General features: G+C 35.0%; 1 protein-coding gene across 11 annotated transcripts in view; it reads left to right on the top strand.

The window, feature by feature from the left end:
* The window catches only part of LOC100876992 (uncharacterized), a 514,205-nt gene that overhangs the window by 413,467 nt on the left and 78,487 nt on the right, over window positions 1-22,251 (top strand). For 10 of the 11 annotated variants that reach the window (XR_013039710.1, XR_013039711.1, XM_076536597.1 and 7 more), the window contains one exon: window positions 14,884-15,168. The exons of the other annotated variant lie outside the window; for it this stretch is intronic. Coding sequence is in view for 8 of the 10 variants with exons in the window: in XM_076536597.1 (XP_076392712.1) it covers window positions 14,884-15,168 (285 nt within the window). In the remaining 2 variants the exon portion in view is untranslated. The remainder of the gene's footprint in view (window positions 1-14,883; window positions 15,169-22,251) is intronic. 11 annotated transcript variants of the gene reach the window in all.

Here is a 22,251-nt window from a genome sequence, read left to right on the forward strand (position 1 = left end):
GATTGAAAGTGAAAGAGAGAGGGAGACGTGTATGTATCTATAAATGTCAGTTGAGCATCGTGGCCAATCGAAACGGAATTCCACTTTAATGCCGGCCTCGAATGCCAACCCCCTGACGATATTGCAATTAGGCGCGTGACAGTCGATCGAACAGAGCATACCCTGTTGCACTCCACCTACACGGTGTTTCGCTAATTTCTACCCGAGAAATTTCTAAATTCCCTTGATGGGCAATTTACAGAATAGAAAATTTAATGATTTGGAAGTTTGGAAAGTTGAAAATTAGAAAATTGGAAATTTGAAAAATTTAAAGATTCGGAAATTTAGGAATTCAGAAATTAAAGATTTAAAAATTGTACAATGTTAACACGCTGAAACTCCAGAATTCTGAACTCGAAAATTCCACATTCCAGAATTCCGCCTTTTGGAATTCCATAATTTCAGAATATCACATTCCAGAATTAGACACTTTAGAATTCCAAGCTTCCATAATTCTACGCTTTAGAATTCCGAAATTCCAAAATTCTACATTTTAGAATTCCACACTTTAGAATTCCAGAATTCCACACGTTAGAATTCCAAAATTCCAGAATTCTACATTTTAGAATTCCATAATTTCAGAATACGACATTTCAGATTTCCACATTTTAAAATTCCAAAATTCTAGAATTGCACATTCGCGAATTCCACACTTTAGATTTTCAAAATTCCAGAATTCCACATTTCAGAATTCCACATTCCAGAATTCCACATTCCAGAATTTCACATTTTAGAATTCCAAAATTCTAGAACTCCGCATTCCGGAATTCGACATTCCAGAATTTCACACTTTACAATTCCAAAATTCTAGAATTCCCCATTCCGGAATTCCGTACTCCAGAATTCCACATTCCAGAATTCCAAAATTCCAAAGTTCGAAAATTCCGAAACTCTAATTCTCCGAAATTCCAAAATTCCAATATTTCAAATTTCAGAATTTCAGAATTTCACCTGGAAGAATTCTATATTCCAGAATACCATATTTCAGAACTCCAAAATCCCAACATTCCAAATTTCAGGATTCCATATTCCAAAATTCCAACGTTTCAAATTTCTGAATTCCACATGCATGAATTCTATATTACAGAATTCCACATTTTAGAATTTCTAAATTCCAGAATTCCACATTATAGAATTCCAGAATTCCACATTATAGAATTCCAGAATTCCAAAACTTCAAATCCCAAAATACCAAAATTCCACAATTCCAAAACAATCAAATTACCAAATTCCCATATCCTCTAAATCCAAACTGTATATACAAACTCCCTTCACTTGTCTCCGCAACTTTCCACACACTCTATAATCCCGCACCGCATTCCTTCACAGCGGAATCCAACTTCAATAAAAAAGAACCTGACAATTTTCCTCTTTTAAGGTGTAACCAATTCGCAAAATAACACGAAAGGTTCGAACAAACGATACTCGCGGTAACTGGAAGTATTAGCCCCCGGGGGTAATTTGTTTCTGTCGACTCGATTTTGTTCCGTAGGAGCGTTTCTTCGAAACGAGGGTAATTGATTCGACTATAATGGGTAGGCTTCAGAAGCGATTTAGTGGACTTGAATAATTGTTTCTTCTTTGCGGCGAGTACTAGCTGGAAGAGCAGTCAGCTTCGTTTCTTCCTTTGAAATTTCTTTTTCCACGGTCCTTTAATGGATTGGCTGCGAGTGAATAGACTCGTTGAACAGTGACTCTGAATGATGAGTGTGATCGTACTTGGTAGACGAGATTGAGTGGTTGTTTTAAATACACCGAACAGTCCTTTGTGCCTTTAAATGAATTTCCAGAACGTGATCCGTTCAAAATCTTACCACGTTTTCCGCGTGTTTTTGAAGATGTATACTACATTTTGAAGATGTAGTTTCTTTTAGGTTTAGGTTAGAATTTAGGCTTTTTTTAGGTGTATGCTTACTGCTGTCATTTACACAACATATTAAAAAGTTATTTTGGTATTCCAAGTATTTTTTTCAATTTAAAAGCAAGAGACGCAAGGAAAATTTCGATACAAGAAAAGCAAGTTTTGCCGACAAGTCGAGGGAAAAGAAAGTGTTTCCGTAGTTTTAATTCGTTCAAGTTCGCCGGTACCTGGAGACCTCGGCCAAGTGTTAAGATCTTTCTCTGGCCACATATTTTCGCTGTTAGCCGTCAATTTTCATTTGAAACTTGCCTCTGGCTACCGTGTTTGCCCTGCTGTTCTTGAAGTGACGCACTTAAGGCTAACTTTTCTTACCTGCCTCTCTTCCTTTCGCCGTCAACAGACACGATGACGCCCGGGAATCTATTTTCCTATAAACGAGCAAGATGGCGCGCGAGAAACTTGCGTTGAGGATGGTGCATTTTTAGTTGGAATTATAAATACCTTGCTTCAGTTCATTTTGAGTCAGGCATTGACTTAGTTGAAATTAGAATATTTAGTATGTTGTGAATGTCTTCTATTGTTCAGTAATTATATACTTTAGACGTCGTGTTAAGGTCTCAATTTTAAACCCTAAATCACATTATAACGCCATGCAAAGTTTGCATTGAATGATTTTATAATTTCACATCTTTCAAATTTATTTGTATATCAAAGTGACATGAAACATCATGTCAATGCATTTATTTATACATCAGACTCTTCATTTCATTATACTACAAGGTATTTCATATTAATACAAGGTTTTGATATACAAATAAATTTTGTGAAATATGAAATTGTAAAATCATTCAATGCAAATTTTGAAGTATAACATTATATCTCCCCAGTTCCAAATCTCCTCAGATCCAAATCTCCCTAGTTCCAAATCTCCCTAGTTCCAAATTTCCCTAGTTTCAAATCTTCCTAGTTCCAAATCTCCCTAGTTCCAAATCTCCCTAGTTCCAAATCTCCCTAGTTCCAAATCTCCCTAGTTCCAAATCTCCCTAGTTCCAAATCTCCCTAGTTCCAAATCTCCCTAGTTCCAAATTTCCCTAGTTTCAAATCTTCCTAGTTCCAAATCTCCGTAGTTCCAAATCTCCCTAGTTCCAAATCTCCCTAATTCCAAATCTCGCTAGATCCAAGTCTCCCCAGTTCCAAATCTCGCTAGATCCAACTCTCCCCAGTTCCAAATCTAGCTAGATCCAACTCTCCCCAGTTCCAAATCTCGCTAGATCCAACTCTCCCCAGTTCCAAATCTCGCTAGATCCAACTCTCCCCAGTTCCAAATCTCCCTAGTTCCAAATCTAGCTAGATCCAACTCTCCCCAGTTCCAAATCTCCCTAGTTCCAAATCTAGCTAGATCCAACTCTCCCCAGTTCCAAATCTCCCCAGTTCCAAATCTCCCTAGTCCCAAATCTTGCTAGATCCAACTCTCCCTAAATCCAAAACTCCATAAATCCAAATCTTGCTAGATCCAAATCTCCCCAGTCCCATATCTCCCTAGTTCAAAGTTAAAAATTAAAAATTTTAATTCACAGACTCGCATATCATCTTCAACCTTTTAATTTATATTTCTTGAATATTATTTTAGTCACTATAATCATCTATATTGAACATGAGAGGTTATGTATCGGTTTGGTGAAGGATATATGAATAATGTATGTATTGTATGAATTGAACTTGTTAATAGTTACTCAATTTAGTTTGAAACTAATTTTGTTTATTATTAGTTCGTCTTTTATATTTGAAGGCAGTGAACAAGAGTATACCTCAATGCAGAGTAATTTTTCAGAGGTGTAACACGCGTACAATCATTTTCCACGCATCTCCGCTTCTCTTTGCTCTTTTACCTGCACGCCGGATGCTCGTTCGCCGATCTCCCGACAATAACATACGTGTCACTCATACTGGAATACATTTTCAAACTTCAATTTCCCATCCACGTGAAGCCTTTCGATCGTTCTAGCTTCCCGCAACCTCGATATGAGATACGTCGCTACGGAGTACAGGTTGTTTCATTGTTTCTGATGCGGAGAGTATTTTATCATTCGTTGCTTTTTTATTCGTTCTTTTGTTACTACTTCTTCTACTTATTGTGTCATTTTTATATTTTGTGTGTGGTTTTTGTAGTAATGGATACTGGTTGGACTTCTGGTAACTTGTGGTAACATATGTGCTTATGGGAAATTGTACTGAGTTGATGTAATTTGAATTTTTGTATTTAAAAGTTTCTTATTTTTTATGGTTAGGAATTTGGAGATTTGGGAATTTGGGGATGTGGGGATTTTGGGACGTGGGAGTTTGGGGATGTGGGGATTTGGGGACGTGGAGATTTGGGGGTGTGAGGATATTGGAGATTTAGGAATTTGGGAACGTGGAGATTTAGGGACGTGGAGATTTGGGGACGTGGGGATTTTAGGAGATGGAGATTTGGGGGTGTGAGGATATTGGAAATTTAGAAATTTGGGGACGTAGGGATTTAGGGACGTGGAGATTTTGGGGACGTGAAGATGTGGGGGTGTGAGGATATTGAAGATTTGGGAATTTGGGGACGTGGGGATTTCAGGACGTGGAGATTTGGGGGTGTGAGAATATTAGAGATTTGGGAAGTTGGGAACGCGGAGATTTAGGGACGTGGAGATTTGGGGACGTGGGGATTTGGGGACGTGGAGATTTGGGGACATGGAAGTTTGGGGAGGTGGAGATGTGGGGATATGAGGAAATTTGGGAATGTAGGGATTTGGTGATATAGGAATTTGGAAATATAGAGAATGAGGGATATAGGAATTTGGGAATATAGGGATTTGAGAATTCAGAATATAGATATCTAAGAACATAAGAATTTGGGGATGTAGGAATTTCTAAATATATTAAACTGTAACCACAAAAATTTGTCAAATTAAACCTTTGTAACATTAAAAGCCTAAGAATTGAATTTGAATATTTGAGGATATAGAAACATGAAAATCTAATTTTTTATTTTTGAAGAATTAGAAACCCAAAATTTATGAATCCAAAAATTGGAATCTTTAAACAGTTAAAAACTTGCGAATGTGAGAATTTGAAGATCATATCGTTTTAGTAATGTGATACAATTATTGAAAGAGCCTATAGATTTTGAAGAATACAGCAAGCACAACGAGTAAAATGCGAGTCGCCTACGGGGATTTTATCTGTACTGCTGTTTATTGAAATTGCAACGCGAAAAGTGGAGAAAGAGGGATGCGAGAAATTTCGCGCATTTGTTCGATTTCCTTCGGAGGAAATAGTTGAGAACGAACTAAGTGTCGGAAATATCGAAGTTAAAAGTGCTTTGGAATTTAAGCAGACAAAAGATGTGCCAGTATGGATAAAAATAATTTTGTCAGCCCTTAATGTTTAAATGCAATGTTTGGGATATTGGGGAAAATATCTGCAATTATAAATTTAATGATAATTTGAATATATAATGTGTATAATTATTTACAAGTATTTGTACTATAATAAATCTTGTAATATTTTTAAAAATTTCTACAATGATAAATTTTGTGATGATTTAAGAGAATAATTTGTATAATTATTTGCATATATTTGTACTGTAATGAATCTTGTAATATTTAAAAAAATATTTACATAAATTTAACAATGATTTAGGAGAATAATGTGTGCAATTATTTACAGGTAATTATATTTGTAAAGAATTTTGCAAAATTTAAAATAATATCTACAATTATAAATTTAATCATAATTTGAAAAAACAATGAGTGCAATTATTTATATGCAGTCATATCATAATGAATTTTGCAATATTCAAAATAATATCTACAATTATAAATTTAATGATAATATGCAAGAATAGTGTGTGTAATTATTTACATGTAATTATATTGTAATAAATCTTGCAACATTGGAAAAATATTTATAAATGTCTTAATAATGATTTACAACAATGTGTGCAATTATTAATAGGTAATTATAACGTAAATAACAAATTTTGTATTTATAATTGATTACAAATTGCAACTTGTAACTAATTAACAAAATTGCAACTTGTAATTAATTTAGAAAATTGCAATTTGTAACTAATTTACAAAATAGCATCTTGTAATTAATTTACAAATTGCTACATACGATTAATTTACAAATTGAAATTCGTAATTAATAAAGACACAAATTAATATATAAAATACTCAACAAATTTTTTAACTATGACATAAGTTTCTTACAATTAATAATCATAAAAAATGAAATAACACAAATGAAAATTGTAAACTGAAAATATCCATGAAATCTATTCGAGATTGAAACTAAAGCACTCTGAATATTGTGTGGTAAATCAGTATTTATTTCTCCGGCGCATAGCGAACGAAATTAATAGTGCCGCCATTAATAAACGTGATTCATTATCGAGTATGATATTAAGTATCTTAATTAACATAATTAATTGAATTGTATCTCCATAAATGTTTGCGCAGTATTGTTTAGTTGTGTACTCTTACACGGGACTGTTTGAAATATATGATTTAATATGTGCGAGAACTTTATGTTGCCTAATTAATTAAATTTATGTAACCAGTTTGAATAATGAATGGTGTAAGAGAATTAGAAAACTGTTTTGTAACTTTTGTTTCGGTGCTATATGAACCTCTAATTATTTATTTATTTATTAAGGGTTATAAAATTTATTTTTTAAGGGTTGTAGAACTTATTTATTTTTTTTTCTTTTAGAATTGCAAAATTTATTTATATTTTTTTTTAGGGGTTGTAGAGTTTATTCATTTACTTTTTAAGGGCTGTAAACTTTATTATTTGTTTTTCAAGGGCTGTAAAATTTATTATTTGTTATTCAAGGGTTGTAGAATTTAATATTTGTTATTCAAGGGTTGTAGAATTTATTTATTTATTTTTCACATTAACAAATTTTTATTTTTTACCAAGTAACAAATATTAAAATATTAAAAATTATCAATTTAATTATTTTGAGTAATTCTTTTCTTCTGTTTAAAATTCTGTAACAATCTAACTTAACTAATTTTTAACCACCCACCGAATAGTTAATTAAATTGAATTTCTAACTAAAATTGTCAAGAAGTGATTTATTTTATACATTGTATCAAAAATAACTAATTTTAAAAATTGTAAAAATATTACTATCTGAAACCAATGTAAAACTAGCAACCTATACAATAACAAGTACAATATTTAAACAATTATAACTAATTTTTTAAACAACCAACAAATGCAAATTTAATATCAAAATATGAAATATAAATGAGATGCTACAATGTACAGTCCATCCCAAAATTATGTACTCTTTATTATACTTTTCATATACCCTTTCAACACGATTTTCATAAAAAACAATTTCCATCATTACCATCTACAGTCAGAAACTTAATTTAAAAATTTTGTTAAATTTCCCACAAACGTTTTACACGAATTATTCATTTCTGATACATTTCGTAGACGAAGTAAATAATTTTTCGCGAGACAAAAGAGAACCAAAAACGCCGCGTAGAAGAAAAAAAGCGATCTCGTGGTTGGCGAACAATTAAAAACTTCGCGTTTCCCGTTCACGTGGTGGGACAATTGAAATAAAAATGCCAGGCCGGAAACGGGCAGAAGAAGAAGTATCGTTGTACACGCTTATAAATAATAGAACGGAGACGCTGAAATATCGTAAACGGGATGGAAAGGGGTAGGGGGTGGAAAAGGGTGTCGGGGAAAAGTGGGTCGCTGGTGAGAAAGGCGGATGATGAACGAGCGTGCGAACGACGTGAAAGATGGAGGGAACGTAGCAGAAAAATAATGCGATTCTCGCGTGAGAACGATGGATCCTGAAAATCGCGAGAAACAACCCCCTCCACGATTCTGGTTCTGTCGTTAACCACCAACGAATGTGTTTCGCTAATTTCGGGTTGGGACATTTTTCGGTTGTTAGATGGAATATTGGGGAATTTGATGATTTGGAGAGTTTTGGAAGTTGGGGGATTTGGGAATTTGGGGATTTGGGAATTTGGGGATTTGGGAATTTGGGGATTTGGGAATTTGGGGATTTAGGAATTTGGGAATTTGGGAATTTGGGAATTTGGGAATTTGGGAATTGGGGAATTGGGGAATCGGGGAATTGGGGAATTGGGGAATTAGGGAATTGGGGAATTGGAAAATTGGAAAATTGGGGAATTGGGGAATTGGAAAATTGGAAAATTGAGGAATTGGGGCATTTCGAATTTGAAAATTTAGGGATTTAAGGATTTGGAAATTTAGAAATTTGGGATTTGGGGAATCTAGGAATTGGAGAACCTGGGAATTGGGGAATTTGGAAATTGGGGAATTTGGAAATTGGGGAATTTGGAAATTGGAGAATTTGGGAATTGGGAAATGTTGGAATTTGAGAATTTGGGAATTTAAGGATATGGAATAATTGGAATTCGCAAATTTGGGAATTGGGAAATATAAGGATTTGAAAATTAAAAAATTTGAAAGCTTGAAAATTTGAAAATTTGAAAATTTGAAAACTTGGAAACTTGGAAACTTGAAAAATTGAAAACTTGGAAACTTGAAAACTTGAGAACTTGAGAACTTGAGAACTTGAAAAATTGAAAACTTGAAAATTCGAAAATGTGAATATTTAAAATACTACAATTTCTTTTTAAAATTCCCAAACACTGAAAATACTAAACTTCATCAAAAACCTTCTGAAAACTAAAAGCACTAAAATCCGCTGAAAAATTCATGAATGCTAAAGATATTGAAATTCGCAAAGAAATTTCAAAAAATTGTAAATTGTAACTGTAACAGAGAAAATGTTTCTGTGCCAAGAACTGTAATATTCGTACAGTATATTTTAAATTTCATTTCGTTCTCGTATCCATAATATTACTTACTCCGAAATTCAAAATTTAAAAATTCCCATTTCTATACTGAGGGTTACAAAGTTTTTCCATTTCGAAGTAACGTTAGATTGATCTGGGAAAAATGTCGTTCGCATTTGTTAACAGAGCGTGTATGTACAGGGTGTTCGTCATAATTTCTCATATTCTTCATAAACGATAAAAAATTGGAAGAGGGAAAAATCATAGTAGATTTTACAAACAATATGAAGGTACATATAAATTTGTTGCAGTTTTAATATTTTTTTAGAAAGAATTATAACCTTCATTTTCATCAAACAAAGTGTTACGTATTTTTTTTACATCATTACATAATTCTTTGAATTTCATTAATTTTTGAATTTTTAGTAATTTTTACAATTACGGAATTTGGGTTTTTGAGTTACATTTTAACACGAAGATCACTGTGTACTTACAATCAGTTAAACTCGTCTTTTTCATATAACAAATATGTAGCATTACATTCCAAAAAACATTAAATACAATATAAATTACAATACACTGCTCTGCAAAGATTCGAAACGAAAAATAACAGCCTGTGCATCCATATCTGAAACAACAATAAAAGCCACCAAAAGCATATTGCATGCAGCAGAAAAGTTTATTCTAGATAATGGAAGTCATATTGAACCCGAGATGTAAACATATGAATGAGAAATATTGGTGAGTGATAGTAATACGAAATATTCCAAGTATTTTCGTTTCTGACCTTGGGTTGACCTGAAAACCGTCATATGTAGACAACCCAGGAGTTAGCGTATGGAAGGTTGATCCAGAGGTCTGAATAGACTATGAAAGGCCCCAGTTGGTCAGAATAAAAAGTGAATATCCAGACTCACTTTCGGTGGTAGGAACTATTGGTCATTTACAACAAATGAGCTAAAAAAACAAGGACAAGGCAAACGTTTCGAGGAATGTGTGATGGTCGCATTGGGTTCTAGATGAAGTAGGCAGCCCTTTAACCTCTAGGCTGAACTTTACTGCTTCTCTGTACGGCAGAATTACGCCTAAACAGCACTACAATGTGTGACAATGCTGTACTCAAGTACATTGGAATGAAGTTTTCCATGATTAAATTATTTTACCAAAGATGTACTTTAACTTTAATGATTTACTTTTTTCGAAAATTCGCAAAATATGTCATTTTCAAATATTTTCAATATTGTGTATTAATGCAAAGTCCCATGATGCCCATAAGACGTTAATATCCTCCTGTTGCAAAGTACACTAAACTCCCCCCACATTTTTATAAATTCCTCACAATTTAGAAACGCTGATATAAGAACACCCTGTAGAGAAAGATGAGGGAGAGTGTCGGACACGGTATGGGAAGAAGGGACGATACGAAGAGGAACACGAAGAGGGTGAAAGCGAGTGTGAGCGGCGGTGTTCGTCGACACTCGGTCTGCTATCGTCGGAAACGACGATTTGTCAGGGAAGCTCGTTCGTTCAACAAGAGATAACAGCAAACTTTCAGAGACGTTTTGAAGAACGAACATCCGCGAGCTGCTGGCTAACAAATACGCTCTCCTCGTGGACCGTGTCTGGAGCTACTTTGTTACGATTACAAATAGTCGTGGCAAGGTGGACGTGCATGACAAGCTTGGGCTTAGATACGCCGGGGAGAATGTGATAAATATTAGGAAACAAAAAATTGAATGATTGATAATGCGACGGCGGGATTGTATTTTACTGTAATTTTTTATCCCCGAGCGACTTTACTTTATTCGTTCGTTTAGCGTCACTCGTGAGAACTCAACATTTTAAACTGACTGTGATGTATGTTTTCTACTTCCTAATATTCCTAGATCTGTACATCTTGTTATGTTCTTATATTCTTAGATTTCTATACACCCATATTACTATATTTGAAAATCACTATATTATATTGGCAATTTTTTATATTTCTAAATAGAGATATTTTTAGATTTCCGAATTACAAAATGTTTGGAGTTATAGAATTTAGTATGTTTGAATCTCTACATACATAAATCTGTAGTTCCTTAGATCCCTAGACCCCTAGATCCCCAGATCCCTGGATCCCTAGATCCCTAGATCCCTCGATCTCTAGATCCCAATCTCCCTAGTTCCAAATCTCTCTAGTTCCAAATCTCCCTAGTTCCAAATCTCCCTAGTACCAAATCTCCCTAGTTCCAAACCTCCCTAGTTCCAAATCTCCCTAGATTCAAATCTCTCTAGTTCCAAATCTCCCTAGTTCCAAATCTCCCTAGTTCTAAATCTCCCCAATTCCAAATCTCCCTAGTTCCAAACCTCCTTAGATTCAAATCTCCCTAGTTCCAAACCTCCCCAGTTCCAAATCTCCCTAGTTCCAAATCTCCCTAGTTCCAAATCTCCCTAGTTCCAAATCTCCCTAAATTCAAATCTCCCTAGATTCAAATCTCTCTAGGTCCAAATCTCCCTAGGTCCAAATCTCCCTAGTTCCAAATCTCCCCAATTCCAAATCTCCCCAATTCCAAATCTCCCCAATTCCAAATCTCCCCAATTCCAAATCTCCCCAATTCCAAATCTCCCCAATTCCAAATCTCCCCAATTCCAAATCTCCCTAGTTTCCAATCTCCCTAATTCCAAATCTCCCTAGTTCCAAATCTCCCTAAATCCCAATATCCCTAGATCCCAAATCATATTCCTAAATTCTATTTCTATATCTCAGTGTCCCTTCATTCATATATTCCTTGTATGCCCACTGCAAATTATTATTCTTTAGCTAGCTGTTAAAAATGAATTAATAACATTGTTATTTTCTGTTCGTGAAAACGTTTCAACCGTTTCGAATTCAAAATTAAAGGAACCGAATGCATTCAGATTCATATTTAAAAGACAAACACACGTTGCTCGGTCATGCAATCTCACGCGTTTAATTCTTCATACGCAACGAGAGCTCGATCGGTTCTGTTTCTAAATAATCTAAATATTTAACTATAATTATCCGACATTGGCTCAACCCAATTTGCTAACTATATAGAACTTCTTTATTTTACCTTTCTGCTGGATTTCGAAAGAGTAATCAGGTTAATTTCCGTATAATATCCATAATTGAGGTCTGTGATATAATAATACAGCGATAATATTTTGCTTTTGAAAATATTTAGTTATATGACAATTTTGTTTAACAAGTTTAAGTGTGTACTAATATTTTTGTACATAGTGCATTTCAGTATGTACATAAAAATTTTACTTCTTAATAATTGATGTGTATATTTATTTTAATTTATACTGTTTTAGTATAATATGTTATATTTACTTAATTTATTATGAATGTGTCCTTTTACGTATACATTATTTTTATGTTTATTTTAATGTATACCATCCTTAAATTTCAATATACATTTTAATGTATATTCTAACATTTTATAAAGTAGGTATTAAAAATGGATCACCATTATGAATATAAAATGACACATTAACGTCATTGCGAATTAAACGCCAACACTCGTTTGGCATTATGAGATAGCAAAGTGTTGCTTTGTTCTTCCTGTCAAAATAAGGGAAAAATGAACAGAATAAAGTGCGAAACGAGCATTCGCGGACGGAAAACAACCGACTACTGATTACAACGATGACGAATGGCAGCGCGGAAATTACGAGATGAAGGTTTAATAAGGTATGAGTCGGATCGGGAACGGTCGCCGCCACATTCCCAGCGCTAATTAACAAATCCAATTTTAATCGACGGTCCAATTCGTGTCGGGCGCTCAAACCACCCCCTGCAGACGCACCCCTGGTTGCTACGTGCACTCGTTGCGCCCGCGTAAAAGTGATTAGCGGCTGCTGCACAATTATTTCACGTCAGCCGAATTGATGTTATTCTCTTCTTTCTTGAATATTCTGCTCGCCATGCTACAAACATTTAACTCGTTTGTTATAGATTAAAACTATGCATCAACTTACGGTATTGTATAAATCTCTTTTCTGTAATTCATTTTTTGGTATATGGATTTACGGGATTTTTAAATATTTTCTTTGGTATTCACGATTATTTTAGTGGTATTAGTTTAGGACGTCAGTTAAGGTAAATACAGTTAGGAAGTGGTCAAAGTAATTTTGTCATAAGATTATTCATATTAGAAGAAATTTGTAAGAAGGGAAAATAGAGGGAAAATAGGGTTGAAAGTATTGGAAGAAATTTTGAGGTATGCAAGGTTTTTATGAAGGAGAATTGAAAGGAGTTTGGAGGAGTAGTTGAGAAAATGAGGTAGAGTTTGAAAAAGCAACTAGTTTGAGAGAGTTTGAAATTGTGACTGAAATAGTTTGTTAGAATTTAAAATAGAGGCTGAAATAGTTTCATAAAGTTTGAAGTAGTGGCTGAAATAGTTTGTTAGAATTTAAAATAGAGGCTGAAGTAGTTTCATAAAGTTTGAAGTAGTGGCTGAAATAGTTTGTTAGAATTTAAAATAGAGGCTGAAGTAGTTTGATAAAGTTTGAAGTAATGGTTAAAGTAGTTTGAAAGAATTTGAAGCAGTAAAAAAGGTTGTTTGAGAGAATTTGATAGAGGAGAGAACATAGTTTGAATGTGTTTGAAGTAGTCAGGAATGTAGTTTGAAATAGTTTGAAGTAAGGAGGATGGCAGTTTGAAAGAGTTTGACATTATAGATATGATAGTTGAGTATAGTATTTGACATTGTTTGAAAAAGTTTAGAATAGTTTCTGAAATAACCTCAACAAATTTGAGATAATTTGTAAGATAGTCTCTATGAGTTTGATATAATTTCTAAGACATTTTGAGGCAGTTTTTAACTTGTTCCAACTACAACCATAAACAGTACTTTCAACTTGTTAGAAAAATTAATAATTTCACTAAAGATCAATATCAATAATTGTCTCCCAAAATACATTTTCATACATAATCTACATAACCTATAAAAATACACAGAAAGAGTTATAAAAAAAGTACATTTATAATACATACATTTATAATAGAATTTACGTTTCTCCAAAGCAATGGAACAAAAAAGTGATTCATAATTGATTAAATTCCTGATGAAATCATCGATAACCCAGCGTAATAAATTCTCGCATGAGTATAATGCAGGAGAGTCAGTATCATCGGAGCACGAAAAGAGAAAAAAGGAAATAATCGAAGCCAGATATCTCGCACATCTCTCGCTGTCCAATCGATTATCCCCCAGATTTTTCGACACGCTGCTGTCGTTCGTAATAACCGAAACGTTGGCACGGTTGAAGGGAGTATTGAATGGCCGACCGATCACAGGCGAATAATTCAGGAAACCGGGTTCAGAAACGATGACACGAATGGTATAGGCGGGTGTGTCCGTGGTAACCCAATGGGACCCGTCTCTTAATTAAAAATCGTGAAATCCGTATCCCCCTCCCTGTCGTGTCCCTTTGTCATTCGTGCTCGTCATTCGCCGTTCCATCGAATCGAAAAAAAAAATACCCACGCATTTCTACGGGTTTTCCATGATGTCGTTGAAAAACGATCACCGAGCGCTGTTCTTTCGTTTGTATTCGCGCGTGCCAGATTTCTTTCTTTTCTGTCCACTTGCGTTGCCCTTTTTCATTATTCCCCTCTCTCGTTGCTCGTTCGCTTCTTTCGATTTCACGCTGTTCTATTTGAATTTATTGCATGAAATATTCCTGTCGTTTTTATTGTTCGCTCGTCTGAGCATTTGGAGTATCTGGGGAACTTCGCAGAGAGGATTAACTGTGTTCTTTAATCCTTGTAAATTGGATTTTAATACAAGGAACGACTTTTATTCTCGTTGCGCGTGCTAGTAATCATATTTGAATTTGCCGCCATATTTATAGTTTGAGTTTACCGCCAATTTCACTGCTGATACAATTTGAATTTATCACCGATGTTACAATTTAAAACATTTTCTCTTAAAATAAATTTTGTTTCAATTATACAATATCTTACAAAAATATAAATATGTTAATAGATTTCTCTCGTTTAAAACAAGTGTTCAGTATCCAATTAAATATACTAAAATAAATATTCAAAGTTGCATATAAATGAAGTATTTAAGTATTTGATAATTAAATGAAGTATATAATAAAGCAATGATCAATGTTGTTAATTGTGTTTTTCAGAGTGCTACGTCTCCTGGCGCCAGCAACGATGGCCTCACGAAACAGCAATTGGAGCTCATTCAACAGATTATGCAGCAAACGCAACAGCAACAGCAGCAGCAACAGCAGTCCCAACAGCAGCGGAACAATTCGTCAACAACAGTCACAGCACAGATACAAAAAACGCAAAAACCGTCCGTCAAGTCTACGACCTCGTCCGGAAATGTTTCGAATAATTCCGGAAGTTCGAGCGCAACCAGCAATCCGAGATCCAGCCCGAAACCGAAAGTCTGGAGTCACGTACAGGTGAGTTATGTTTTTCGACGTTTCAATGTTTAATCTACGTGGTATCTGCTTGACATTTAATTTCTTTCGTTCTATTGTACAACTAACTTTGTTGTAACCGAGGACGTGTCAGTTAAGTCTATCGCATTGAAATTTAGGAATATTTTAAAAAATATATGTTAAGCAGTAACAATTTTAGAGAATGATAAAATTTGGGGTATTTAATATTGAATAATGATATTAAAATAGATGTTGATAATATTAGTTTCATGTGAGAAACCGCTTATAGTAGGTTCTCGTTAAATGGCCATTAATGGAGATATTGAAATTGGCGGTATACCGAATTAGAAACCGGTTTTGTTATATGACAATAATCTTCATAGAACTATAATTCTATAACGGTGGAGAGATGATCCTAGTAAAAATGTGGCAATATAACGAGAACTACAACTAGGGTTACTAATAAGTACAGCAATAACTATAACTACTATGATAGGTTCATTAATTTAAAAAATTAGAAATTTGCGGGCCTGTACATTTCACCTAAATTAGATTTGATTTCCAATGAAGCCAATCGTGATCTACAGCGTGTGTTTGACTATTGTTGATACAAGAAATACACTCGACAAACATCGACATTGTTGCCACAAGGAATTCAGTTTCCAGCCACCTAAACATATCAGCAATGCACCTAGTGTGTCGACTTAATCGATCTAATAGTAGTTACTCAGTCCACCCCTGAGACAAATTGTTTACCATTAGCTTCAATCTATATAGGTATAAGAACAATAAACGACGAGCGCAGTGCATTAGGGAGAATCAACACGTGATCTTTAATCTTTCTTATACCTCACTTTATTAACGAAGAGCAGGTTCAATTTATCTACAGTCGCCATTTGTAACTTTGCAGCCATTTAATTTTGTACCACATCATTACATAATATATCACATAATATGTGACATAATATATGAATATACAACTCATATGTGATCAGTACACATATGATAATCATATGAACTCTTGAGCTTCATAATTACATAATCGAATCATAATCATATACTCACATATTCACATAATATATCAATGCACAATTCATACGTGATCAGTACACATATGATAATCATATGAACTCTTAAACTATACAATTGCATAATCGAATCATAATCATATACTCACATGGTCATATAATATATCAATGTACAATTCACATGTGATCAATACACATATGATAATCATGTGATCTCTTGTGAACTATTTATACAAAAATTTTAAGCAATTTATTTAAAATGATTTGCAACAAATTTTAACCCCATCCATTTAAAATTATTTGAAGCAGAAACTAGTTTATTTGAAATTATTTAAAGTTGACTTGAAACCATAATCATTGACAAAAGTTTGAAAGCAAAAAAGGCGATCTCCATCAAATTAAAAGATTAACAACCGCTGGCGGAATTAACCATGAAAGCTGTTCAAATATTGCTATCAGCCATCTTCCCCTCCGTTTTATGGTGTTCTTCGTGTTTCGAACGAGCCGGTGGCCAACCACCGGAACCTTCAGCACCACCTAACTTCATTACGTTAATGGCATAATAACCATTGTGGGCGGCGGAAGGGCTTATGCCCGCCGAAACGTCGATGTCCCTAAACAGAGCAAGAAGCGAGTAGCTTGAAATCGATCGGATCACCATTAATATGTATGAGATCTTTGCCGACGTCACGTTGGAGAATTAACAAAATTGGAGAAAGAAATTGTTAAAATCGGATCTATTATCAACCTTTCTCATCAAATTTCCAGCGAACCTAAAACAAATCGCTCATTAATAAAACGTTGAAGATGCAATAATATTCGGTCGTTCCGTAAAATCGCGTCTCCCAATTTCCTGACACAATTCCGAGCATGATGACCCGCGAAAGCGAGAAGCGGAGATCGAATCAGAAAGGATTTGCAATCGCAAGTAACCCGCTCCACGGCTTCCCCTCCATTCAAATTCCAAAAGCACCTGCCCCGACTCTTTTCAATCGCGAGGCGCACAGCTGCGAACCTAACTCCTGAACGTCGACGAATATTAATAAAGAATCGGGACCGAGAAAGCAGTCGTTCGAAAATTATTCCGTCGCGAGAAGACGAGATGTTCCTCGATTATCCTTAAATCGTTTTCCCTGCTGGCTCCACTCTGCCCGACGATCTCCTCGATCGATACCGGCCAATAACAGTTACAAGTCTCCAACTTCTGTTACCACCGGGTGCCGTCACCTTTGGGTCATTTTCCTAACTTCCTACGGCAGTAATATTTAATAGCCCAAGGAAATGGATCGATATCTTAACCCTTTGGGTACGTTTAGCCATTTCTACGTTAAATACTATTTTCGCCGACAAAACTGTTAACTACTTCTATTAGGACAAAGTGGGACAGTATGTAGGCTCACACTATTACCCTAATTTAACCTAATTATTTCGTAAAATTGTAACAGTATTTAAACTGCAGCTTCATACTTAAAGAATGGGTAAAGAAAACATAATCCTAAAAGGTCAGACCGCAACAAAAGGACAAACAGAAGAAAATGTTCCATGGATATTTTCTGTGTTCCAATTCCGAGGTTCGAAAAAGAAGCAAGAGAAAGGTGGAACGAAGGGAAATCCTCGATATTAACCGGTGACAGTGGCATGGGGAGGAAGCAGGAAAGGCAGGATGGTAGAATAAGGAAGAGGAGTCGCAGCTTTGCGATCGTTCGTTCTCATTAATATGTATGCACTCGGACCATCGCCGAGAAAGGGTCAGATCCGGAAAATTTCGCTTGTAAATAGAACGTTGCCAATAATAATAAATATTGCGAAAGGAAGACAGTCGAACGTGAGCTAGAATAAACCAGGAACAAATCAGTGGAGGTGTAAGATGGAGAGAATTAAATTAATATGACGATACCCTGTGGCATAGTAATGCAGGGATTTGGTTTCTACGTTGAATCTTCATGGAGACTAAAATCTGTATTTTTGATTTGTCATAATTTTGTTAAATTAGTATCAGAATTCATGAAAGCAAAGCTTGACCCAGCTCGACGCATGTAACCCTAAAATTTTAACCTTAATTTAACACAAGTTTAACACTTTAAATCTACAGTGTCACACGTGATGTATGAGTACAGTGAAACAGACGGCAGCAATTAATAACAGAAAAATAACAACGAATGATTTCATGAAACTTGCCAACCGTAAGCTCGACAACAGGAAAAAGTCGAGTGCAAAAATTTGACATCGTCGAGAGAGGTCTGTTACAGCACTCGGTAGCTTACATGAAGAGCCGTTTCGTGTCGAATGCAATTGTACGGAAACGAAGCAGTGTAAAGAAGAATTACGGTTGTATCGTTACGTTTACAAGAGTAGAGAGACGGTAGGATGTCGAGTATCTCGACGGGGTAGAGAGAATAGGTGCAGTCCCGTTCTGTCGCGGTCGTTTGCGCTATCGTAAGTTTATGTCGTCGGTTGCAGGGCTAACCTCTGCCAGGCTCTCGCGCCCTTTTATACGACACGATAGTTTCGTCGCGAAACTGCCGCCGTTCACATCTGTTGCCTTTCCCATTACCCTGCGAACATACACCAGCCCATTTGCCGGCCGGTAAACTGAAGTGCTCTCTCAATTTCGTCCTCCTCTTTCCCTGCCACACCTTCCGCACTTTTGCGATTAACACGTCACGAAATAAATATTTGTCTCACTTTCGTTTTACTATTTATTCGCTTTGTCTTCATTTAACTGGTAACCAAATACTTGGACACACTTGCTATTTGGATATCATATCTTACGCGAATTTTAAGTTTAATAGGTTAGGTAGTCACGGATCACTAGATACTAAGTTGATATAATGTTTTAACTTTTATTTGTTTTATTATTGTAGGATTGGGTAGGTAGTTCTGTGTGACGTGTTTCTTGGTACGCTTTGTCTAGTCTGATACACTTGATGTTCACATGTGATCTTACTCAGATTTTAAGTTTAAATTCATATGTTACATAAGTTACATATACACTGATCACTAAATACAGAATTGACATAATATTTTAGCTTTCTTTATTTGTTTTTGTAGCGTAGGAGTGGATAGTTACTGCTGATTGACGCGTTCGTTGGTATACGTTGACTAACCTCTTTCGTGACGCACTCGCTGTTCAGATGTGTTATATCTTACTCGAATTTTAAGTTCAATTATAGTTTGCATACTGAAACACCGAATATTAATTTGACATAATATTTTAACTTTCTTTATTTGTTTTAATATTGTAGCACTGGGTATACAGTTCTATGTGACGCACTTGTGACGCACTCACTGTTCAGATGTGCTTTTACTTGAATTTTGAAAACTTTAATTTGAAGTTAAGTTCTATAATTTTCGTAGTCAATCTCCAAATACAAAGTTATAGCAATGGATAGATAGTTCTGTGTAACACACTTGTGACGCACTTATGACGCACTCACTGTTCAGATGTGATTTTACTCAAATTTTGAATACTTCAATTTGAAGTTAAGTCCTATAATTTTCGTAGTCAATCTCCAAATACAAAGTTATAGCAATGGATAGATAGTTCTGTGACGCACCTGTGACGCACTTGTGACACACTTGTAACGCACTCACTGTTCAGATGTGATTTTACTCAAATTTTGAATACTTCAATTTGAAGTTAAGTCTTATAATTTTCGTAGTCAATCTCCAAATACAAAGTTATAGCAATGGATAGATAGTTCTGTGACGCACCTGTGACGCACTTGTGACACACTTGTGACGCACTCACTGTTCAGATGTGATTTTACTCGAATTTTGAATACTTCAATCTGAGCTTTAAGTCCTGTTACAATTTGCATTGCAAAGTACTACTGAATAAGTTACTTCGTTAATATTAAACGTGAAACATACAAATATCGTACAGTATAGATTTTCCGTTAGCGAATTGGTGCACAGTAACGTGACCTGACAATTTTCTTGGGATTTTTATAGACTGGAACATCATACAAGCTTGTAAAATGTACATATACATGAAGTTACAGTTCATTCGCAGCTGACTGCCTCTTTCCACTGAATAAACTCGTTCCACATCGGAAAAAGGATGTTTTACAACTGTAACTGTTCATAAATGTTTGCGAGGGAAATTGCTTTGTGTCTGTTTTTTCCTTTGAGAGTGTTGAAAATTTTATATTTTACCGTGGTATATTTTCTGTTGTCGATTCCGTAATTGCAATTGCAAACTAATTGCTTGACCTCAAAAGAATCTGCCATTATTTGTTTAACTATTTATTTCTACGTCGTTCGTAATTTTTTCCAGTTTCTACAAATTTTTTATTGTTAATTTAGAAATTCATGTTTAATAAAAATTAGTTCAAGTGCAAGTATAACAATTCTTCTAATTAATTTATGCTTGAGATATTAAATATAAATATCTGTATATATTGCATATACGTGTTTATGATAGAGAATTTATCGATTATGTGATAGAGGTTACAGATAATTACATAGGTAGTTAACAGATAAAGTCACCGAAGTAATATTTGCTCTCCTTGAATTTTAATCACCTCATTTTATTTTCAATTTCTAAAATTGTACTTCAGTGCAGTCGAGTGACACTCTTTATACTAAAATATGCTAAAACTTGTGCAGAAACTTTTAAAAATAGCTCGTTTCATTACCGCAGTTCTAAATCTGTCCACGACGAGCCGTTTGCCAAAGTTTCATCGATATCTAAACTTAAAATCTTGTGTCATCGATCTGGGTACAGTGAATTATAAAAGTATTCCAACTTCGTTAATTCTTGACTTTACGAAGTTGATATTTTATTAAAAGTAATATGAAGTTTCCATTGAAATTGTTTTTTATTGAAAATATTGCTTGCGTTAAGAATTATTGGATTTTCTAGGAAAAATAGTGATATGGGGGAAAGATATGAGAATTGAACTATTTGCAAATTTTTGCATTTATGGAATTTGTAGGTTTCTTAATTTTGTAATTTTTTGAATTTTTAGATTTGTGAAGTTTGTATATTTGCAAATTAGAAATTGAGAAATTTCTATGTTTTCTAATTTTCATTTGTTGATTTTCACATTCTTAAATTTTCACATTTTCAAATTTTCACATTACCAAATTTTCATATTCCCTAATTTCCACATTTCCTAATTTTCACATTTCCAAATTCTCACATTCCCTAATTCTCACATTCCCAAATTCTCACATTCCCTAATTCTCACATTCTCAAATTCTCACATTCCCAAATTTCCACATTTCTAAATTCTCACATTCCCAAATTCCCACATCTTCAAAATCTCACAATTAAAAATTCTCACATTCCGTAATTTCTACATTCTTGAATTCCCACATCTTCAAAATCTCACAGTTCCAAATTTTCACATTCCTACATCCCCAAATACCCAAACCTAAAAACCTCCCAATTCACATATTCCCAAACACTTAAACTCCCAAACTCCCACATTTTCTAAATTCTCCTATCCCATTCCTAAATTTTCCACCCTCAGAACCACTAAACCCACAAAATCACTAAACCTAGAAATCATTAAACCTTGTACCCTCTTTCATACATCTCTTTCTCCCAAGGAAGTCAAACCTACCCTCGACCGCGGATCCACGAAATCCTCCATCAAGTACCAACGGTCCCGTGACCCACAAAAAATGCGGAAGAAGCACACACAAGTCCCATTAGCATCTTAAAAATTTAAATCGCTGCGAATCAGGGTCGGTAAATCGAACCGGAAGCGTCTCTTTAAACTATCCAACGACTCCGCGGTTTCCCTATCAAGGACCAAGCCTCGCAAGCAAAGGGAAAAAGAAGAAGAAAACAAGGGAGTAAAAGGCGCGAACCGTGGACCAGCTGCTGGTCCAGATATTCGAGTTCAACGTTGGCAATAAAAATGATCAGAAAAGAGGCACTGGCCGAAGATTTTTCAAGGCCACCCTAATCGCCCAACGTACTAAAACACATTCGAACACGCTATTGGCCGAAAACGAAGACTTTTCCTGGCTGAATTCGAGACGGAACGTCGAGATTGGTCGCGAGTTGGTGCAACCGGGGGTCTTTTCTCGTTTCGAGAACCTGCTGGGGGTCGTTCACGAC

Source organism: Megachile rotundata, chromosome 10 (genome assembly GCF_050947335.1).
Source record: "Megachile rotundata isolate GNS110a chromosome 10, iyMegRotu1, whole genome shotgun sequence".
Lineage (NCBI taxonomy): Eukaryota > Metazoa > Arthropoda > Insecta > Hymenoptera > Megachilidae > Megachile > Megachile rotundata.